At 47.0% G+C, this 19803-nt stretch overlaps 1 protein-coding gene across 1 annotated transcript; it reads right to left on the bottom strand.

The window, feature by feature from the left end:
• Nucleotides 1-1330: 1330 nt before the first annotated feature.
• On the bottom strand, nucleotides 1331-19349 carry LMO1 (LIM domain only 1). Its single transcript, XM_027852661.1, has 4 exons — nucleotides 19266-19349; nucleotides 15366-15579; nucleotides 9023-9148; nucleotides 1331-1795 (listed from the first exon to the last, which is right to left on the bottom strand). The coding sequence occupies exons 1-4, from the start codon at nucleotides 19285-19287 to the stop codon at nucleotides 1690-1692; spliced, it is 468 nt and encodes a 155-aa protein (XP_027708462.1). The 5' UTR covers nucleotides 19288-19349; the 3' UTR covers nucleotides 1331-1689.
• Between the last annotated feature and the right edge of the window lie 454 nt (nucleotides 19350-19803).

The following is a 19803-nucleotide window of genomic DNA, read 5'->3' as shown; positions in this document are numbered from 1 at the left end:
TCACATTGATCAAGTCTTCTTTTTTTACAAAAGCTTTTTTTAAAAAATTTTTTTTATTTTTAGGCATTTTGGGATTAAGTGACTTGTCCAGGATCACACAGCTAGTAAGTGTCAAGTGTTCGGTCTGAGGCCAGATTTGAACTCAGGTCCTCCTGACTTCGGGGCCAGTGCTGTATCCAGTGCACCACCTAGCTGCCCCTGATCAAATGTTTTGATCTTTACAAATTGTCTTACAGTGCTGGTGTGTATCTGGGGCTATCTTTGTGTTTATTTGTAAGTCTATTTTTATGTCTTTCTTTTTTTAGGGTTTGGAGAGAGGAGAGAAAGAAGAACCCCAGCCCAGTCTCAATTTTGCTGCTACCTTCCTCCCACTCTGTGCCTTTGAATTCACTACCCATCCGTTAAACTGAGCCCTAATGCACCTCCTGTGGGAAACCTGCTCTGTTTTTTCCCAGTTGATGTGATCTTTTCCTGCAGATCTTACAGAACATTGTGTTCTGGGCCTCTGTAATGGGCTAATACTGTCTACCATAGATTTATCAGTACATATATATATGTATATATATAGATATACACACATCATCATCATCATCATCATCATCATCATCATCATCATCATCATTCTACTAGACCAAGTCCTCTGAGAGCATGGGTTGAGGCCACAGGTAGACTATATGTCTTCCTTAGTGCCAAGACCAGGGCTCTGAACACAGTGGGCACGTAAACGTTACTTGAGTTAAATTGGATTGACTTCACTGTAAGAACTTGGGTCAGTTTTGGATCAGAGACAGCTAGGGGGCATGGTGGATAGAGCACTGGATTTGGAGTCTGGAAGACCTGAGTTCAAATCCTATCTCTGAAACTTCCTAGATGTGTGACCCTGGTCATTTCACCTCAGTCTGCCTCAGTGACATCATCCATAAAATGGGGATAATAATAGCATCTACCTCCCAGGGTTGTTGTGAGGATCAAATGAGTTAATATTTGTAAGATGCAATACATATGCTAGCTATTATTATTCCTTTTAGCTTTCTGGGCTTCAGTTTCTCCATCTTTAAAATGAGAGTATGGGGTCTAGTAGGTGGGAGACTGGGAGAACTCTAAGGGTCTTTCCAGCTCTAACCTTCTAGGGGGTTGGATCAGATGGGAAATATTAAAGGAATGTGTCTTGTAAACTGTAAAGCACTGTGTAAGTACGAGTTATTATTATTGTTATTATTAAGTGTTTAATAGAGTACTTGGGTAAAGCTGGTCTTCGTCTCCACCCCTGAATAAACCACAGGGAGGCTCTCCAGGAAACATTCATACTTTTTTAATTCACACCAGTAATAAAATTGCATTACATTTCTCATAAAATAAATGTTCCAGTTTATATACAGAAGACAGGCTGTACAGGCCCTGCCTGGCCCCCGGAGACTCACACACAGGCTAGGTAGGTGAGGGGGGGAAAGGCAAGGCGGTGCTCAGGAACACGGGCACAACCGCACATCTACACCTGTAACTGCTTGGTGCCGGGTGGGGATGGCATGGGACCGTGGAGTGGGGTCCCTCTGTGGATGGAGAATTTAAAAAAGATCATGGGCAGGCCAAGCCAGGCCAATGGCCGCCCGCCTCGCTGCAGCTAGAGCGGGCTGGTGAGCTGCCCATCTGGGTGTGGCCCGGGGCCCCCAGAGAGGTGAAGGGATGGGGTTACTGAGCCTGTGATTCAAAACTTCCATTCAGCTGCCCCTCCTCATAGTCCATCTGACACAAGATCATGTTGTTTTTCAGGAAAAATTTGTCTCCCACGCAAAATCTGGAAGAGCCAAGAGAGAGATAGAGACAGAGAGAGAGAAAGAGGAAAAAAAAAAGAGAGAGTGTGAGATGAAGAAAGAATTCTTGGAATGGCTGAGTACTGGGCTGGGAGGCAGCAGCTCTGGGTTCTAGTCCCAACTCTGCCCCAACTCCTTGTGTGACCTCTGGGCCTCAGTTTACCCATATGCAAAAGGGGTGTGTGTGTGTCTAGGCCAGACTGGATGGTTCAATCATCAGGGCCCCTTATATATTACATTTCCAATAGGATTGACATATAATGGTTTCAGAATCCTATGACTGCCATCCGCCCAAATGGTGCTAGCTCAGGGGGTGAAGGAGAGGACTGAAACGTGAAGTGGCAGGATCGGGAGAATCCAAGAGTGCCCTGGGATGCTTTCCATGATTCACAAGACCTGAAGCTTAGGGCTGGATCTTTTATAACCCTGACTCACGGAATGACCAAATCTCAGAGTTAGAAAGCCCGTCTAGTCCAACAACGTCCTTGAAAAGTGGTTATCTGGGCTTTGCTTGAAGCTCTCTAGTCATGGGGAACTTATGGGCTTCCAAGGCAGTCCACTTGCCTTTTGGATAGCTCTAATGTTAGGGTGTTTTTCCTTACGTCAGGCTTAAATCTGGCTTTTTTTGACTTCTCCCATTGGTTCTTCGGTCATCCATCCATCAGCCCAAGATCAATAAAGTCAATCCCTCTTCTACCAATACTTGAAGACAGATAGCATGAATTTCCCCCTTCTTCTTTTGCCAATCTTTTTTTCTTCAAGATAAATATTCCCAGTCCCTTCAACCAGTATTTATAAGGAATGATCTCTAATCCCTTTTTCATACCTATCTGAGTGCTCTCCAGTTTCTTAATATTCTTCCAAAATGTGGGTACCCAGAATGGAATACATATGATCTAATAAGGCTGAGGATGACTATCACCTCCCTAGGCTTATGAACTCTGCCTCAATACAACCTAAAATCCTATTAGCTTTTCTGACCACCATACATAACATGATATTGACTCAAATTGAGTTTGTGGACCATTGAAAACCCCAGATCTTTTTTCAGAGGAAGTTCCGTTGAACCACACCCTCCATCCATCTTGTACTTGTGAATAACTCTGAGTGTAATACATTATGTATATCTCTATTGGATTTCATGTTATTATATTTTATCCAATGTTCTAATCTTTTGAAATAATTTAAGATTCTGGCTGGCATCTCTGGGATATTCTACTCAAGTCTCACTTCCAAGGTAACAGTGAGTGATTGAAAGACCACTCATTCCACTAGTTCTGTATCCATGAAACTGAATCGTTGTCTAGCTTCCATTGCTTTGGTTTCCCTCAGTAATAATGTGAGAGACTGTCATGTGCTTTTCTAAAATCTAGATGAATAGTATCTCGGCATTCCCTTGATCTAGTAGGAAGTCAAAAGAAGAATGAAGCTGGTCTGGAATGACCTTCTCCTGATGAAGCCATATTGGTTTATTTGTGATCACTGTTTCATTTTCCGGATAGTCACAAAGCATCCCTTTAATATCTCTCAGATTTTTGCCTAGAATTGAGTTAAGTTCCCTGCAGCCCATTCTTGGCAGACTCTTGTCCATTCCCTTTTTTTGAAAATCAGTATATGTGCTCTTCTCCACTCCCACAGCCCCTCTCCCATCCTCCGTTATTTTTAAAAGGCTGTGGACTCAGCATTCACATCTGCCCATTCTCTTGGTGCTATGGAATATAGGTTCACTGAGACCTGGTGGCCTGAGCTATTAAAGGCAACCAGCTGCTCTCTTATTAAGAGCCTATTTCCAAGCCAAGAATTAAGGTTTTACAAGGGCATATCTGGAATTTCATCCCTCTTTGCTTTAATTGTGAGCCTTGGGTTCAAATCCTGCTCTGCCACTAATTCAGTCTGTGATTTTGGGTAACTCACTTCCCCTCTCTGGGTGTCATTTTTCTCCCGTACAATGGGAAAAATATTCCTTGTCCTGCCTAGCTTTGGGGGCTGTTGTGAAGATCAAATAAGAGAGACTATGAAAAGTGCTTTGTAAACTATTTTTTAAAAAGCACAATTCCGATAAAAGGGATTAAAATGAATATTGATAATGTTGTCTCTCCTGAACCAGATTTTAGCCAGCAATTCACATCTTTGTCTTCCAGACCCAGGAATGGCCCCATCTGGAGAGTTTCTTTCCCCCGCACAGTGAGGTGGTCACAGAATCAGAGTCTCAGGAAGGGCCTTCAGAGGTCACCCAGTAAGAGCCCTAGCTGGACAGTATTCCCTTCTACAATACCCCCAACAAGTGGCTATCCAGTCTCCGCAGTGTTAGGGAGCCAGCTGCCTTTTGGGGCAGTCCATCGAATTCGGGGGAGGCTCTACCTGGGAGGATGGCCTTCCTTGTCTTGAGCAAAATCTGCATCCCTGTAACTTCCACTCATCGCACCTGGTTCTGCCTCCTCAGGGGCCAGAGCTTCCTGAACATGGCTGTCCTTTAGTCTCCTGCACACTGCCATCATCTGTCCCCTGTCCCCCCAAGTCTTCTCCAGGTTGAACATTCTTCACCAGTTCCTTGTTGGCATGGTCTTCAGTAACCTCTTCATTTCAGCCACCTTCCTCTGGGCTTACTTTAGCTTATCAATGTGGAAAAAGAGACAGCCACACAGAAAACCCACAGACATTCACTGGATGTGCGCAGACCCCAGGATAATGGAAAGAAATAGTAATAAGTCACTTCTATAGTGCTTTAAGGTTCACAAAGCTCTTGCCTCACAAGAGCCCTGTGAAGAGGGTAGTTTTACTATTATCCCCATTTCCTGGATGAGAAAAGTGAGGCTCAGAGTGGCATTAGGACTTGTCTGTGGCCATTTGGCTAGTTCTTCTGTAAGCACATGCCCATGGTTTGGGGTGCCATCTTTTGCCTTTGCCTGCTCCCTCGGAATGGGAGTCCTCCTTTGGGCATCCACCTTGGGAACAAAAGTTATCCCATCCACCCACTAGCCTGATTTTCTCAGGAGCCCCTTAGGGACATCTTCTGGCTCTGAGGCTGCTTGTCTCAAAGGTCACAAAGACTTTTCCCTCTTGCGTCAGGCACAAACTCCCCAGGGCCAGGACAAAGACTGTCTCTTCCTGAGATGCTTGTCCACACCCAGATCTTAGCTCACACCTCTTCCCTCCAGCTCCCCCCAAAGTCTTGGTTTGTTGTTACCATACGGTCCAATAAGAGAACTCAGCCCAAAGGGGGAAACTTTCCTGAGGGCTCCAGGCCTTGCATCACCTTCAGGACAAAGCTCAGGTGTTCACAAACATCAGACAGAGAGAGAGCGAGAGCGTGTGTGATGTAAAGGAAAGAGCAGTGGCCCAGCTAGGAAGAGGAGAGAAATTCTACATTCTATGTTCTAAGGTCCCTTGACAGTCTGTACCCCACTGTTCCCTCCTAGTCTGACATTTTGTGTTCTAAGGTCCCTCCCAGTTCTAAAATTCTGTGCTTTAAGGTCACTCTCAGCTGTGATGTTACAGGTTCTACCAGGGGTGGGGAACCTGCAGCCTCGAGGCCTTCTAGGACCTCGGATACGGCCCTTTGACTGAGTCCAAGTTTTATAGGACAAATCCTTTTATTAAAGGGGATTTGTTCTGTGAAGTTTTGATGTAGTCAAAGGGCAGCCCTTGAGGACCTAGAGGCCACCTGTGGTCCGTGTATCTAGACTCTCTTCTAACTCACCCATCCCACGGCTTAAGGTCTCTCTCAGCTCTGATGTTCTAAGCTCTAGGATCTCTCTTGTGGGGACAGGTCCACAGCTGTGTGGTCTCAGTTCCTCGGCCCTCCCTTTATCCTGCTTATGATCACATCTCCTGCTGCCCCCACTTCCCCAGTCTCGGTAGGGCTGGAGAATTACTCTCACCTGCTGCTGTATACCAGCAGCCGTCACAGGGTAGGATGTTTCTCCTAGATTTGGACAAGCTGCCTCTGCCTAGCCCCATTCCCTTCCTCTTTCTCTTTCTCCTGCCTCTTTCCCTCCCTTTTCACACCCTTCCACGTATGTGATTTCTGCAACTCAGGAACTTGAGGCAGAGGAAAGGGATGGGAGGGGGCAGGCAGGACCTCCTGGTTTCCAAGGCATGTTTGTATAATAAGTGTGCCTAGCACACGATAAGTGCTTAAAATGTTGATTGATTGAAATCTGGGAGCGAGAAAAGACCCAGGACCCCTCTGAGACGGCCTTGTCCTCCCGTTCCTTCTCTATTCAGTCTGAGCTTGGGTTGGTGGTGGATGTTTCCCACCCCTCTGTACTTCCAGAAGAAAAGCCACGAATCTGGGGTGGCACAGAGGGGGTCTGGCCCTGGCCCCCTCCATGTCTTTTCTCCTGGTGAGTCCAAGGTAGGTCATACACAGCAGCCCAGGAAACTGGCTCATCCACAGAAATGAAGACACTCACGGCCCAGTGGGGTAGCTTTATGGTCCTGCTCATTCTCTCTGCTCCACCCCAGAGCTGGGAGAGATCGGAGAAAATGGAGAATGGGAAGCTATGACTGGACCACAGAAACCGCACGGCCTGATTCCGCTCATTTTACAGGTGGGGAAACTGAGGCCTGGGTAGGTTGAATGACTCAAACCAAGCCCTACAGATAGTAAGTATCCACATCAGGACCTGAACCCAGGTCCTCTGACTAGAATCGGCGATCTGTCTTCCACGGTACCCCCAAGCATATGGCTAGTGAGTAGAAGAGCTGCTACACCTGTGCCCAGTTCTCCTTACTCCAAGCTCATGGATCTTTCTATTGCTCTGAGCAACTCCCTCCTTCCCTGCGCCCCAAGGTTCTGCCCCATGACGCCACACGGAATGAATGCACTCCCTTTTCTAGGGGGTATTGAAGGCCCTGATGAAGTCCTCCAGTCATTTCGAGGTGTGCCCCCTCTATTCTCCAGGTCCTATCCCAGACCCTCTTTGTCTGGCCCCCAGGGAGTCTCCCCCAGACATCCTCCTGGGAGAGCAGCCTGGCTGTCCTGGGAATGACACTCGGGGCCTCCTCTGACTCCTGCCGGGAACTATCCGGGCCTGCTGCTCCGTAGCTGGCCACTAGGTGGCGCGACAGTCTCATCCGAGCGGTCAGGGCCAGCAGGCCAATGAGCTAGCCAGGGACCCACCTTCTCTAAGGCTGCGTACCCTCGAGAGGACCCTTCCTGCTTTGTTAAAACAGCCGCTGGTCCTTCCCTCTCTCTGGATGCTGGGAATGGGTGTCCGTCTTCTCCCGCCTCCCCTCCCCCCTGCAAAAGGCCAGACCTGGGAAACAGGGGGTCTGAGGTCCAGTGCCCTCCTGTCCTTGACTTGCTGTGTGACCTCAGGAAAGTCCCATTCCCTCTCTGGGCTTCAGTCTCCTCATCTGTTAAAAAAATGAGGGTGGGAATGGGCATGGGGGAGGAAGGGCTTTGCCTCAGATAATCTCTAAGCACCCTCTGGACTGTAACAAATATCACATTCCAAGGGAAGGTGGGAGAGAAAAAGCTAGGGAGGGGGTGAACTACAAAGGGTGGAAACCCCTGGAGCCATGGATCTAGAATGAGAGGACCTGACTCTGCCCCTGGTTACCTGAGTGACCTTTGGTAAACCCTTCTAGGACTCAGTTTCCCCTTCTGTAAAAATGAGGGAGATGGATGAGATCTATAAGGTCCCTTTCCAGTCTTCATAATTCCCCAATGGATCCTGCCCTTCCTTCTGATCTGCAGGGAAACCAAGGCAAAAAAGAGGTTCCTCATTTACAACATACATTCTCCAGTCTATAATTCCCTCTCCTGCTCCTTGTGGCCAAATCCTCCTTATCCTTCAAGCTTTAATTCAATCGGCACCTCTGCCAGGAAGCCTGCCCAGATTCCCTTTATATCCTCTTCCCTGCTCTGAGACATCTTTCTTTCCTATTGCATCCTCATAAACCCTAGCCCTGTGAGGGTGTGTCCATTTTACAGATGGGGAAACAGAGGGGCATTATTACATTTAAGAGCTGGCAGCCTCACAGCTTTTGCTCCAATCTGGGGGCTTTCTTTATTTCTCTATCTCTCTTTCACTGTCTCTCCTTCCCTCTGTCTCTTTCCACTCTTATTATTAGAAATACAGAAAAGCTGCATTAGTAGAAGTAGGGGAGGAGTCTGTCCCACTGTCCTCTGCTTAGGCCACCCATGGAGTCTTGGGTTCAGTTCCTGCTGCCATATTTGAGAAAGGAAAATTGGCAGACTGGGATGGGAGACCAGCATAATGAAGCAAAGGGAGACCGTGCCATGAAAGAATGGGAGATGTTCAGCCTGGATAAGAGAAGACTCGGGGGGAAGTGGGGAGAATAAAAGCCATCTTCAAATTTCTGAAGGGCCTCCCTGTAGAAGAGGGATGGGTGGGAAATTTCCAGAGACAGATTCAGGCTTGGTAAAATCTAATAGAGTTTGTCCAAAGAGGGCTATAGTGTCTCATGAGATAGTGAGTTCACCATCACTGGAGGTCTTCAAGTAGAGACTTGACAAAGATGTGAGTGTGGGGACTCCTGTTCAGGTATGAGCCGGACCACATGACTTCTGAGGTCCCTTCCAACCCTGAGATTCCAGGACTCCCCATCTGTGATGTTGCTTTGTATCTGGGCAGTCCCCTCACTGTGGCACACTTGGACGCTCTCCACCCCCTGGAAAGCTGGACTTCACCCCTGGCTCCCCCAGAACTGCCTGATCTTGCTGGGAGTGATATCACCTCCCAGGCTCCCTACCGTAGCCCCTGGGGGGGGGGGTCCTCCCTCTCACTGTTTTCCAACACCTTATTTTTGTGTTGTCTTATCAATCAGAATGTAAGATGCTTGAGGGCAGGGACTGTCTTTCTTTTGGCTTGTCTGTCTGCCTCCACTGCTTGGCACAATGCCTGGCACATAGCTAATGCTTAATAAATGCTTTGTCTGTATCTGTCTGTCTGTATCCAGTGCTTAGCACAGTGCATGGCACATAGTAAATGCCTGGTGATAGGCTGACTGCTCAATGGAGTGGAAGGGGCTGTTAGAGTCAAGATCCCACATTGGCCCAGTCATCTATGGTACCTCGGGCAAGCAAAGTCCCTCCTCTGAAGCTTCATCTTCCTCCCCTATAAAATGGGGGATGGGCCTGCTCTTCCAGGGGCCATGATTCCAAGGCCCACTGGTGCATGTACCCGGGGCAGAGGCTTGAGGTGGGCTCCCCACCTGGGGCACAGGGGGCCCATCCTCACCTCTGGTTGCAGAGCTGGCAGGCAAAGCAGTCCAAATGGTAGACGTTGTCCCGGGCCCGCATCACCATCTCGAAGGCCGGGATCAGCTTGCTGCAGGCAGCGCAATTCCCCGTGGTGCCAAAGAGCCTGCCAAGAAAGCACATTCATTAGGAGCCATTTTAATTAAATGGAGGAAGGGCTAATTAAGTATAATTAGCAGTATCAACTCCAGTACTGCAGCAGGCTGAGGCAGCCCAGCCTCCATCTTGCTGACCGCTGCAGGGTGGTAGGATGGGGAGGTCCCAAGAGAGCTCAGCAATGGACAGGCGCCATCTTCTCTGCAGCATCTTCCAGATCCCCCTACTAGCCTGAAGGAGATCTCCCCCAGGCATGCAAAAGTCCTAGCTAAGCAGAAGGGTTGGGGTGGCTGGGAAGACCCCTAAAGAGATTTGGCTCAGGGGTTCTTAACCTTTTTGGTGTCATGGACTCCTGCAGCACCCTGATGAAGCCATTGACCCCTTTGCAGAATAATGTCTTTAAATGCATAAAATAAAATGGGATTACAAAGGAAATCAATTGTATTGCAATACAGTTATCAAAAAATATATTTTTTAAACCCATCTAGGGATTCTAGACCAATCCTCCCATTCCATTTAACCTGGGAAACTGAGGCCCAGACAAGGGAAATGACTTGTCTTGGGGCACATATTAAACAGGGACAAGAACTTAGGTCTTCTGATTTCCAGTGTACTTTCCCCTCTACCACACTGGTTCCCTCCTCTGAGTCATCTGGGTCTGGGCCCAGGCCAGCAGGATCTCTGAGGTGGCCTGGGGCTGTGAGGGGAGAGACATCACCCATCCAGGGCTGTCTTTGGAAGCAATATGTGCTTGGATCATGGGCCCAAGGTTGTCAGTGGGTCAGCAAGAATCGGGGGCAACTGTGCCTTCCAGGTATAAATCCAGACCCTACCCAGTCTAACCCCAGTGGCTACAGTAGAGAAAAGAGCCCTGACTTGGGAGATGGGAGATCAGTACGTGACCTTGGGCCAATCACTTTTCTCTGAGCCTGTTTCTTTCTCTGTAAAAGGCTGGGGTTAGTGAGATGATGTCTCATATTTCATGTTCGCTGGTCTCTTCTACCCCTGAGATCTGATGTTGTAAGGTCCCTTACAGCTCTGACTTTCAATGGCCTATGTTCTAAGGTCCTTCCCAGCTCTGACATTCAATATTTCCGGAACTGGCTGTTGTGGTCAGACCTCTGGTGCTGTGGGCAGAGCTAGACCTCTGGCCTGGGGCCATATGTCCGACCTGTCTCTCCCAGGGTAAGGCTGTGAACACAAGGATGACCGTGTGTGTGATCCTTGCCTCCATCTCATCACAAACGGCCCCTTAATCTGAAGGAGAGGGTAAGGGACATTCCCAAAGGAGAGTTGGTGATGCTTTTAAGGGGCCTTGTCAAAGTCTTTTCAGTCCAATGGGGACCCAAACTCCAAGGAAGAGGAACAGGCTTAGAAGGGCTATGCAGATCCAGCTAAGAACAGGACAGAACAAACAATGGTGTAGGGAGAACGCTGGACTTGGAGTCTTGAGTTCAAATCCTGTCTCTGCTCCTGGCTAGCATGTCACTTTCCCTCTCTCTAAAATGGGGATAGCAACATTGATACTGTCCACCTCACAGAGTTGTTGGGGGAGGAGGATGAGTAAAGTGATTTAGAAACAACATAATGTTTATTATTATTCAGTGATGTCCAACTCTCTGTGACCCCATTTGGGGTTTTCTTGGCAGATACTGGAGTGGTTTGCCATTTCCTTCTCCAGCTCATTTGCAGATGAGGAAACTGAGGCAAACAGGGTGAAGTGACTTGCCCAGGGTCACCCAGCTCGTGTCTGAGGCCAGTTTTGAGCTCAATTCTTCCTGACTCTAGGCTGGGCGCTCTATCTCACTGCACCACCTCGATGCCCCAGGTAGGTAGGTAGGTATCACAGGAATTATTATCCCCATTAGACAGATGGGGAAACTGAGGATCAGAGAGGTTAAATGATTTACCTAGGGTCACACAACTAGTAAGTGTTGGAAGAAATATTTGAGCCTAAGCTGCTCCGGCCTCTCCTGCCTTTGCACTATGAGGACAGAATCAAATTCTGTTCAGCTCATCAGCCAGGCCTAGGTTACCACCAGCATACGGAGCCGGGGGACCCTGAACCTGGGAGGGCTCTGGACTTTCCCAGGGGCTGCGGGGAGCCAAGTCGCCTCCACTGATAGGGACGGTCCACTCTTGGCTCCTTTTCTCCAAATTTGGGCTGAGCCCATGAAGCCTGCTCGTCAAGGCTGGGGATGGCCTTACAGCGGGTGCTTAATCCCGGATTTGTCCCCTTCAATGCCAGGCCCTTGCCTGTTCAGATCCATTATTCATCAGGGCCTGGTGCTGGGGCCTACTCTCCAGATTAGCCGGAACAAAGGGCCCCAACGGCATCTGTGTGTCCAAACAGGCCCTTTCTTCCCCTTTCCAATTGCAGGGAGTCTTCAAATGAGAGCTGGGGAAGCTGGGACAGATGTTCACTTAACTAAGCAGTCAGCTTAGGCAGCAGGGCAGGCAGCCCACCCTCCCCCGCCCCGTTCTACCCGCCGGTCACCTGTCTCCTTGTCACGGTCTGAGGGAAAACCCTGTGGCAAATGGTTGGGGTGTTTGCATAAGATTCCTGGCTTAGGCTTAAGGCTGGGCCCATGCAGGGGGTCCAATCCAGTCCCCTGAGACATCAAACTCACTGGGCCTCTGGGCCCCCTCAGTCTGGCTTCATTGTGGAGGAGTGCCTACAGAGAGCCTTCTAGAGGGAGGAGTCAAGGCCTGGGAGTCAAGGCTCTGGGCTCATGTCCTAGCTCTGAAAGGAACTCCCTCCGTGATCTTGGGTCATTGGCTTCCTTTCCCTGAGTCTCAGTTTCCTTCTCTATAAAATGAAGGGTTTAGATTAAATCAGGAGTTCTTAATCTTCTTCATGGCATGGCAGACTGGTGAAGCTTATGGACCCCTTCTTGGAATAAGGTTTTAAAATACATAACATAAAACTTATTAAAGGAAACAGATTATAGTGAGATGCAATTGTAAAAAAATATTTTTAAAAAACACTTCCATGGGCCTCAGTTTAAGAACTCTGGGATTTGATGATATCACTTTCAACTCTGATATTCTCCATTTTGTGTTCTAAGGTCCTTTTAATTCTGACATTGTATGAGGTCACTCCCAGCTCTAATCTTTTGATACCTCTCTGCTCTGAGAGTCCATGTTCTATTTTTTAAAGTACCTTTCAAATCATACATTCAATGTTCTAAGAGCCTTCCTGGACCTGATATTCAATGTCCTAAGATTCCATCCAACTCTAACACACTATGTTCTAAAGTCCCTCCCAGCTCTGATGTTCTGTGTTCTTAGGTCCTTCCCAGATCTGACATACAATGTTCTAAGGTCCCTTCCAACTCTGACATTCCATGTTCTAAGTCCTCCCCAGCTCTGACATTCTATGAAAAATAAATGTTTGTGCTTAGTGAGTAGGGAAAAGTCTCAGCCTTTTCCAGAGATGCAAGATTTTTCCAGCCCCTTCCGCTGTTGGTGACCCTTTTGGGCCAGGAAGAGTGAGTCACAGGCTATTTTTTTCACTCACTTAAACCTTCCCTCATCCTTCTCTCCCTCCCTATCCCCCTCCCCCAAAGGGACAGGAACTTAAAAGCCCAGAGTGCCCATGTAAATCTTCTCTCCTTATGGAGCTCCCGGAGAGAGGCAGCTTGTAAATAAGGTGGCAGCAGCGGCCCCAAGATTGAAAATGGAGCACAATTAAACCCTTAGCCTGTGGTGGTAATTACGGTTAATGGTTCTTCCCCTGAATTTCACCATCCCCATTGTCGGCAGCCAATCTAAATGCAGGAGCTGAGCCAAGGACAATTTTCCTTGGTTTATAGACACACTAAAATTCAGCTGGTCTGGCTCCACCGGGCCGGTGATGTCAGGAGTGGCCCAAATTAAAGCTGAGGACGGAGAGCAGCCCTGAATGTGGCTTCAGTTCCAAGGGCTGAGGTTAGGCATGGGGCAGCGGTGAGGCTGGGAAGGAGAGAAGCAATCGGCCCACTTAATCAAGAAGAACTACCTCTCAGCCAAATTCTGGGCTCGGGGGTGTGAAAGACTAGGACCTGGGGAGGAGGATGGCTAACTTATTAGAGACAGAAGAAAATTCCCCAAAGCTCTCCACAGGCAAGAATGACAGGCTGATGACAAGATACAATGTAATACAAGATTACAAGATACAGCGTAATAGAGGGTAAATGTAAAGTCCTACACTGTGGTACAAGAAATCAACTGTGTAAGAAGAGATGAGGCATGGTTAGACAACAGTTGGTGTAACATGGACATAATCATTTTAGTGGACTGCAAGCTAAATAGGACCCATGGGGCAAATGGAAAAGCCAGAATAATTTTAGGCTCCATTTAAAGAGGCATATTGGCCACGAGGGCAGTTAGGTGGCACAATGGATAAAGTGCTGGGCCTGGAATTGGTGAGACTCATCTTCCTGAGTTCAAATCTGGCCTCAGTCACCTATTAACTGTGTGACCCTGGTTAAGCCACTTACCCCTGTTTGCCTCAGTTTCCTCTTCTGTAAAATGAGTTGGAGAAGGAAATAGCAAACCACTCCAGTATCTTTGCCAAGAAAATCACAAATGGGGTCACAAAAAGTTGGACATGACTGAAGCAATATGGCTGAACAACAAAAGTGTCCATATATACTCATTGTCTTCTGACCTCATTCCTATCCACCATGCCCCAGCATTGAGTACCTTTGACCCCCACCTTTTTTAGGTTCCTTTTATGTGTCTTCCTCCAATAGAATGTAAGCTCCTTGGGGGCAGAGGTTGTCTTTCTTTCTACTTATATTTATATTTCTAGGGTTGGGCTGAGTGCTAATAAGGGCTTAAAATGCGTATTGACTGACTCACTACTTCTAGAGTACAGAACTTAGCACTGAGTGTGTGACCTAGAGAGAGAGAGATGACTGGAAACCATGACCTATGAGGATCAGACACATGTGATTGGTTATAGAATGTCAAGGGTCAGGGGGTCTGCGAGTTTGTGGGATCATGGATTTTAACTGGGAGGGACCCAAGAAGTTATCTAACTCAGCTGTCTCATTTTATAGATGAGAAAAGTGAGGTCCAGAAAAATTAAGAGATGTGCCCAGTTTCACACAGACAAGTGGGAGAGCTAGGATTTGAGCCTAGGCCTGCTGACTATAAATTCAATATTCTTTCCACCGTGACAAGTGGGGCTTTGTGATGGGTAGTGAGAGGCTTGTGGTACTCATGAAAGCCAGAGAACAGCCTTATAATATGGTAACATATTATTATTATTATATTATTACATAATTACATATATATAAATATACTATAATATTAGGGTGGGGGAGTTTATAAGTTGATGGTGGGGAGGTTATGATTCTGGCCTCAGATCCTTACTAGGAGTATGAACCTGGGCAAGTCACTTAACCTCTGCCTCAATTTTCTCATCTGTAAAATGAGGCTAATAATAGCACTTACCTATAGATCAAATGAAAGAATTGTAAAGCACTTAGCACGGTACCTGGCACATAGTAAGTGCTACATAGATGTTAGCTAGTATTATTATTGGTCATGGTGTTATGATGGGGTTTGCTGATAGTTCATTATGTCTGTTTCTTCTTGTTTTCCACACATGATGCTCCTTTTTCCACCTCCATGGCTTTTCACCGGCTGTCCCCCATGCCTGGAATGCTCTTCCTCTTCACCTCTGCCTCCTGCCTTTCCTGGTTCCCTACAAGACTCACCTCAAATCTCACCTTCTTCAAGGGGCCTTTCCAGATCCTGTCCCTCCCCCTCCCTTGCTTTCCCTCCTCACTGCTAGTGCCTTCCCTCTGAAATTACCTCTAATTTATAGTTGTTTGTACGTTGTCCTCTCCATCAGAAGGTGAGCTTGAGAGCAAGGATTGTTTTTTTTTTGCCTCTTTTTGTATCTTTAGGGCTTAAATAGTGCCTGGCACATAGTAGGTGCTTAATAAATGCCTGTTGACTGAATAACAGGCCAAGGAGCCTTTGGAGAACTAGCTGTACCAAATGGGTAGGTGAATTCTGTGCTTCCTTCCCTGTACCTCTATTATTACCTGTCTCTTGGCCTTACCTCTATGGCCAGGAGGGACAATCTGCTACTACCTGTCTCCTGGCCTTACCTCTATGACCAGGAGAGACAGTCAGAGAGAAATCAGGAACCCTATGGTTCTGTGAAATCCAGCTGCCCCACCCTCCTCTCCCCAGGTGGCCCTCCTGTCCCTGCCCTGGTCCCTCCCTACCTCAGGTAGTCACGGCGGCACAGAATGAGGTTGGCCTTGGTGTAGAGTGTGGAGCCCACCTCTCCCAGCCGGCAGTCACAGCAGGCGCACTTGAGACAGTCCTCATGCCAATACTTGTCCAGGGCCTTCAAGAGATAGCGGTCCTTGATCTTCCGGTTACAGCCAGCACAACCTTTCTGTTTCCCCTTGGGGTGGACAGACAGCATGGGCACACCTGTGGACAGAGGAAGGGATAGACCCATGTGCCTAGGACGGTGATCATGGTAACCCTCGGAGCCCTGCTCATTTCCAGTCACCGCTCTCCACTCCCCAGCCCCCGAGATGGAACTAGAGTGTGGCCAGACACTTTGATTCCATCTCCTAGTCTAGCCCCAAATGTCTTATTTGGGTTATGGTTCCTCTGGAAAGTCCCACACGGGCCCCAATGTGGGATGTTGGTAGCAGGGTCGTGGAATCCCAGAATCTCAGGGCATGATAGGAGGGGACCTTTCTGGTCCAGCTTCTCTTGCAGTGAAGGAATCCTATCCACAGAGATGGGACGTCTCATCGTTCATGGAAGGGATCCTAGGGGTCATTGCCCTCATTTTATAGACAAGAGCGCCAAGGCCCAGAAATGTTAAGTGACTGTCCAAGATGAAACAAGGAGTGAACAACAGATGAGTCATAGTTTAGGTCTCTGACTTCCAAACCCAATGGTTTTCCCATGATGTTGCACTACCCCTCGGGCACTTCTAATTATCAGGAAGGTTAGTCAGTTGAAATCTGTCCCTTACACCTATTGCGTCTAGTTTTGTCCTTTGGTGCTGTGAAGAGCAAGACTGGTCTCAGCCTTTCAGATTCTTAAAGGGCAGCTCTGATGCTGCTCTGCCCATACCCCCCACCCTGCCAAAGGCTTCTGCTGTTCTGGCCAAACTCCCCCATTTCCTTCAAATGATCCTAGTATAACATGATCTCCAATCCTAGAAACCGTAGTCAATGGACTTGGAGTCAGGAAGACCCTGGGCAAATCACTTAACCTTTTTTCAGCCTTAACTTCCTCATCTGTAAAATGGGGATAATAATAGCACCTACCTCCTAGGATTGTTGGGAAAATCAAATGAGAGTTTATATATCTATGTGCATATCTATATATACACACATGTATATATACATATACACATGCACATATAATATGTAGTATATATGTATATGTAACATATATAGTATATACACTATAATAATATATATATATAATATACATATAAATGGAGAGAGTACTTTGTAAATCTTAAAGCATCATATATAATGCTATTATTATTGTTATATATAATTATATATTATGTATTATTATATATCACTCTGGTTACCCTCCTCTGGATACACTCTAATTTGCTAATATCTTTCCTAAAATGTGATTCCCAGAGCCAAGTGCAGCACTCTAGATGTGGTCTGAGCAGGTTGAGGGGCAGAAGCAGCTCTGTGACTCCCCTCATTCTGCATCCTATGACTCTATCCATACAGCCTAAGATGGAGCAGGTTTTTCTTTTTTTTGGCTGCCATGTCACATAGCTGGCTCAGCCCACTGAAATCGCCAGGTCTCTTTCCCAAGGCTTATTTATTAAGGTTTCTTATGGTTCTGTTGTAGAAACCTGACTCCTGCAACCTGTATGTGGGTAATTGGGGTTTTGAAACTAAAAGAATTTGCGGGGAGCTCCTGGTCCATCGAGGTTGGGAGCTACAGCTCAGAACTCATGTTGGACTTCAGCAAATGTGCATGATTAGGCAGGGCCTGTAGGGGAAACCTGGCCCAAGGCCTGAGTTGACTGGCATGGGGACAGGGGGATGACAGTTCTACAGCATAGAGTTAATTCCCAAGCTGGCCTCAGCTAGCCTCTGTATCACTGCTTGAATTTCTGGGTTAGACAAAGGTTTACAAACCATTTACCCCGCCACAAAGTGAAAGGCAGGCAGGTAGGTATTATCTGCAGTATGCAGATGAAGAAATTGAGGCTTCCGGTGGCACAGTGGAAAAGAGTCTGCTGAGCCTAGGGACAGGAAGACCTGAGTTCAAATCCAGTTTCAGATACTCACAAGCTACATGACCCTGGGCAAGTCACTTAACCTCCATTTCCTTAACTATAAAATGGGGACCATTCTCTCATGGTTATTGTGGGGGGCAGATGAGATAATATTTGTAAATTGTTTAGCACAGTACCTGGCACATAGGAAGCTCTATACAAATGCTTATTTCCCTTCCCTTCCCAAAGTCACACTGTTTTGGGTGTTGGGTTCTCTGACTTTTGCCACCTACCACATTTTAGTCATGGAATCCTAGATACGGAGGAGATTTCAGAGGGATATAATCCAACCCAAACATGAATTATTACTATTACTAACTACTACTACTACTACTACTACTACTACTACTACTACTACTACTACCACTATTACCACTACTACCACTACTACCACTACTACTACAACTGCTACTACTACAACTACAACTACTACTACTACCACTACTACAATGACTACTACTACAACTACAACAACTGCTACTACTACAACTACAACAACTACTATTACTACCACCACCACCACTACTACTACTACTACTACTACTACTATTACTACCACTATTACCACTACTACCACTACTACTACAACAACTGCTACTAATACAACTACTACTACTACTACCACTACTGCAATTACTACTACTACAACTCCAACAACTACTATTACTACCACCACCACCACCACCACTACTACTACTACTACTATTACTACCACTATTGCTTATCCTCATAACAGTCCTGTGAGGCAGGTATTATTATTATCCCCATTTTATAGATGAGGAAACTGAGGCAAACCGGTTAAATGACTTGCCCAGGATCACACAGCTAGTGTCTGAGGCTGGATTTGAACTTGCCTTCCTCTTTCCAAATCCAACACTCTCTTCCTTGCTCCTCCTATTTGACCTCCTCAACAAGGAGCCATCTAGCCTCTGCTAGAAGACTTTTAGTGATGGGGAGCTCACTACCTTCTGAGGCAGCCCATTCTACTATGGTGCAGTTCTATGATAGCCTTTTAAACTGTGGAAGATGGCAATCAGGTCCACCCCAAGTTTTCTTTTCTTTTCTTTATTATTATTGTTATTATTTTGGGGGAGGCAATTGGGGTTAAGTGACTTGCCCAGGTCACACAGCTAGTGAGTGTTAAGTGTCTAAGGCTGGATTTGAACTCAGGTCCCCTGACTCCAGGACCAGTGCTCTATCCACTGCACCACCTAGCTGCCCCAAGTCTTCTTTTCTTTAGACCTGACAGTCTCATTGCCCTCAAGTGAGGGATCTTATGGGCCTGAGGAATTTCAGAGCTGGAAGGGACGTTGTGGAGCATGTGGTTCAATGTATATCATATTCCCTTCTACCACGTTGTTAGATCTAGCTGAACTGAGAATTTATTTCTCCGGGAGGGGTGGGCCAAGGTGGAAGTCCAGAACATCCTCTATCATATGCTTCTCCTGAGTAAGGGGTGGTGGACTCAGGGTGCAGTATGGGATATACATTTTTAGACATGGACAAACTGGCAATTTGTTCTGCTTGGCTATACGTATTTGTTATAAGGGTTTTGATCTTTCTTTTCTTTTAAGTAGAGGGTGTATGGTGGAATAGAATGGAATAGTAATTTTTAAGTGTCTATTATGCGCCAGGCACTTCGCACAGTAGAATGGACCAATCATTTAAAGTGCCTACTATGTGCTGGGCACTGTGCTAAGTGCTCTATGAATATCTCACTTGAGAGAAAATGCATGCTTATTAATTGAAAAAAAATAGAACAAAATGGAAAAATAAAGAGAAATAAACAAGAGTGATCATGTGCTGTTTTCACGAAGATCTCCAGAGAGGGAGCGCTCACTACCTTCAGAGGCAGTCGATTCCATATTGAGGACAGCTGATTGTTAGGAAGCTTTTCTTTACATGGAGCCCAAATCTGCCTCGATGCCACTTCCATTCATTCGTGCTGGTTCTGCCCTCGGGGGCCAAGCAGAATGAGCTTCCTCAGCCTCTCAGTTGCCGGCCTCTGGACCGCTCAGTTGTCGTGGCCGCAGTTGCCCTGGTTAGGCCTTTACTTTCTCCCTGCAGGGGGTGGGGAAGCAGTTGGCACTCTTGGCCGCAATATTGTTGCTGCCATAATCATTCCCCTCCAGAGGAGGAAGGGTCTGGGATTGCAAAGAGGGGCCCCCAAGGCCCTGTTCCACTAGCAGTACATCATTTATTTCTCCACCCATCCCTTATTTTTTTGGATCTGTTCTCTATAGCTTACACTATTGGGACAAGAGATCTGGGCTGAGCTGGAGAGGGGCTGGACAAGGGTCAAGCGGAGAAAGGGGCCAAAATGGATTCCTTAACGAGACTGGCTTCTTTATACACCCCGTCCCCCCAAACCCAGTGATCTG

The sequence above is a fragment of the Vombatus ursinus genome, unplaced genomic scaffold, assembly GCF_900497805.2.
Source record: "Vombatus ursinus unplaced genomic scaffold, bare-nosed wombat genome assembly UNPS02009770.1, whole genome shotgun sequence".
NCBI classification, from domain to species: Eukaryota; Metazoa; Chordata; class Mammalia; order Diprotodontia; family Vombatidae; genus Vombatus; species Vombatus ursinus.
Note: the sequence above shows the minus strand (reverse complement) of the source record. Positions and strands in the feature narration are given on the sequence as shown.